The sequence below is a fragment of the Morchella sextelata genome (assembly GCF_020137385.1).
Source record: "Morchella sextelata strain SCLS chromosome Unknown scls_15, whole genome shotgun sequence".
In the NCBI taxonomy this organism is placed as follows: Eukaryota; Fungi; Ascomycota; class Pezizomycetes; order Pezizales; family Morchellaceae; genus Morchella; species Morchella sextelata.
The window spans coordinates 579,614-583,131 of NW_025408630.1; the positions used below are offsets into that span (position 1 = coordinate 579,614).

At 61.4% G+C, this 3,518-nt stretch overlaps 1 protein-coding gene across 1 annotated transcript; it reads right to left on the reverse strand.

Moving 5' to 3' along the window:
• Nucleotides 1-638: 638 nt before the first annotated feature.
• Nucleotides 639-3,299, reverse strand: H6S33_003465 (uncharacterized protein; the record flags this gene model as incomplete). Its single annotated transcript, XM_044834810.1, has 4 exons — nt 639-1,438; nt 1,508-2,846; nt 2,918-3,103; nt 3,162-3,299. 4 exons carry the CDS (start codon nt 3,297-3,299, stop codon nt 639-641), a joined length of 2,463 nt encoding a protein of 820 aa, XP_044691826.1.
• Nucleotides 3,300-3,518: the final 219 nt, after the last annotated feature.

Sequence of the window (3,518 nt, forward strand, 5' to 3'; positions counted from 1 at the left end):
CACTCGCCACGCCCCGCCCCGTACCCGCACCCCACCCCCACCGCGCGCCCAACACCGACCCCGCCCGCCCCCGCCCATCCTCATCCCCAGCCCAGAGCACCACCCAACGCCCCCCCCCAAACCAGCCGCGGGCGACGTCCGGGTGGGTGGTGCAGGGCCAGGGTTAGGTTTACCACTACGTGCTTCTGCGAGCGAGAGAAACTCCAGACGGCGTTGCACTTTCTCTATTTATACGTTATGGGCATCGCTCGTATTTACAGAGATAAGGGGAAAAACATTCAAGTTGTTATTACTTGGTTCGAGAAGAACCTCGAAGTTTGGGGGGGGGGGGGGGGGTTACGCACCACCTACCACACAGATCTCCCGGGGGGGGGGGGTTAATCATCGCGCTGCACATTTTTCTTCACTCGCTCGCTCGCTCGCTCCGCCTCCCTGTTCGCTCTAACGAACCAAGAAAGCCCTCCAAAAAAAAAAAAAAAGCGAACGAGAAAAAAAAAATGAACAAAAAAACACTCACAAGCACAAGCACAAGACCGTAGCCAAACCCAAGCAGCTCTCTATCAATCCACCTTAACAACGTAAAACCCCAACTAAAATTATTTTACAATTACCCCCCCCCCCTCCCCCAACCGCACACCCTACCCCAGCAAGCCACTAGCCAGCGCCTCCAAGTCCTCCAAAGTCTCCGGCTCCTCCGCGGCCTCAATGACCCTCCCCCTACCCTTCCTCCCCCTCTCCTCCTCCGGCTCATCCTCAAACCACTTCCTCTGCCTCTTTGCGCCCCTCTCTTCCTCCTCCTCCTCCTCCTCCTCCTCTTCACTCTCCACCCGCGGCGGCGCCTCATACGGCAGCAACCCCCCACCCTCCCCGCCACTCTCCCCACCACTCTCCCCACCACTCTCCCCACTCCCCGCCCTCGCCCTCGCCCTCTCCTCCTCCTCCTTCTCCCTCCTCCTCCTCCTCTCCCTCCTCTCCCGCCTCTTCTCCTTCGCCACCCGTCTATCCTCCACATCCGCCACCTTCACCCTCTCCCCCTCCACCGCCACAAACGCCCTGCGCTGCTCCTCCGCGCTCCCATCCGCGCGGAACGCCTCGAGCCCCTGCAGCTCATACAGCGCGTGCGCATTGCCGTCGTCGTCAAAGACGAGCTTCGTCCCCCGCGGCTTGAGCTTCGCGAGCTCCTTGCGGGAGGTCATTAGTTTCTCGCGGCGCTTGGAGGCGATGGTGAGGTCTTTGCCGCCGAGGTCGATGGTCTTTGGTTTGGTGGTGGTGGTGGTGGTGGTGGTGGAGGAGGTGGTGGAGAGGTCGCTGTCGCTGGAGTAGCCGGTGCGCTTGACGGTGAGGAAGTCGTCGTCGTCTTCGTTGTCGGGGGCGGCGGTGGCGGTGGGGTCGTCGACGATGAGGTTCTTGTAGTGGTCTGCGAGGACGTTTTGGTTTTCTGCGGGTTGTCAGTTTCTGCGCGGTATAGGCTCTGTGCGGTATCAATGATAGGGATGCGGGAACTCACGTCTCTCGACCATGCGGTCATACTTCGTCCTAACCTCCTTCTTCTTCGCCCTCCTCACCCCACCCTCCTCCTCCTCCTCCTCCTCCTCCTCCTCCCCACTCGGCATATTCTCCAGCGCCTTCAACCCCCTCGGCGCATTCTTCATCTCCTTCACCTTCTCCGCATCCGCCCCCCTCACCCCCCTAATCCTCGGCGCCCCCGGCAGCCCCAGCGACGCCGCATACTCCTCCAGCGGCAGCTCCTCGAGCTTAAACACCTCCTTATCCTTCTGCACACTAACGCTCCTACAGTAGCTCACGAACGCCTTCTGCCCCAAATACTTAATCTCCGGATCCTTAAAGCACAGCCCCTGCAGCTGACTCTGCACGCTCTGCTTCTTCGCCGCCTTCGGGTTCACCCTCGCCACCGGCACCCTCTTCGCCTGCAGGCGCTCCACAAACGGCGCCTCCTCACTCGGCGCCAAAAACAGCACCGCCCGCCCCGCCCTCTCAAAGCGCGCGGTGCGGCCCACACGGTGGATATACGTGTCCGCGTCCTCGGGCGCATCCATCTGCACCACCCAGTCGACGGCCGGAAAGTCGAGTCCGCGCGCCACCACATCCGTCGCAAACAGGCAGCCGCTCTTGGCGGCCGCGAAGCGGCGCGCGACCTCTGCGCGCGCCGCCTGCTTCTGCTTGCCGTGCAGGTGCAGCAAGGGGAGGCCAATGTGCAGCTGCCGGAACGTCTCGTGGACGAAGCGCACCTGCTTGCACGCCGTCATGAAGACGATGATCTTTGCGGCGAGATGGCAGCGCAGGAACGCAAACAGCGTGTCGAGCTTCTCGTGCAGCGGCACCACCATATAGAACTGCTCTAGCCCCTTGGGGGTCGCCGCGTCCGCCGCCTCATGCACCGCCACGTACTCGGCGTCCTTTAGGCTCAGGCGGGCCAGGTCGGCGACATTCTTCGTCTGGGTTGCGGAGAAGAGGAGCGTCTGGCGGGACTTTGGCAGGTTCGCGACGATGGCGTCGACGGTGGCGCGGAAGCCCATGTCCAGGATGCGGTCGGCCTCGTCGAGCACGAGCAGCTGCACGTTGTCGACGTTGAGGCCGAAGGTCTGGTCGAGGTGCTGCAGCATGCGGCCGGGCGTGCACACGACGATGTTCATCTTGTGCAGCGCGTCGCGCTCCTCCTTGCCGCTCTTGCCGCCGATGACGAGGCCGGCGGAGAAGGCGTGGTGGCCGCCGATGGTGCGCAGCACGGTGAAGATCTGGGTTGCGAGCTCGCGGGTTGGCGAGATGATGAGGGCGCCGAGGCCGTCGAGGGTGGTCCATTTCTTGCGGTAGAGGATCTCGAGGACCTAGAGAGAGAGAGAGATGTTTCTGCTTGTAAGCAAGCCATTGAGTGCGCATGATAAGAGGGCAGACGTACAGGAATAAGGAACGCAAGCGTCTTGCCACTCCCCGTCTTCGCCGCGCCCAGCACATCACGGCCCTTCAGCGCGAGCGGGATCGCCTTGCGCTGGATATCCGTCAGCGTCTTGAAATGCGCCTGATGCAATCCCGCCGCCGTCTGCTTCGTCAACGGCAATTCCGTGAACTCTGTAGCTTGCAAATCCTATTTCCCCCATTACATTAGCCCTACTCCTCCAATGGTTTTGAGGGGTACAACACACAAACTCCGCAACCCTCCTCTCCAGCTCCGCCAGCTCCTCCTCGTCCCGCTTGCGCTTCAGGCCCTTTGCCTTTACCTTTACGGGCTTCTTAAACTTCGGCGCCGGCGCGCCCTTTTCCGGGACCCGTACTGACGGCATTCTTTCTGACTCTTCGAGTTTCGAGGGTTCGACGGTCCGAGTGAGGGGTGTGTGAATATTTTTTTCTTTCTTTCTTTCCCTCTCTGTCTAAGGTGAGGTGTGACAGAAAAAATTTAGGATGTAAGCGGTAGGTGACACTGCGCCATCAACTCGACTGCGAAGTGAGAGAGAGGTTACCCTGCTCCCGGCGATTGGCAGACAGCGGGCGGTCGGCATACC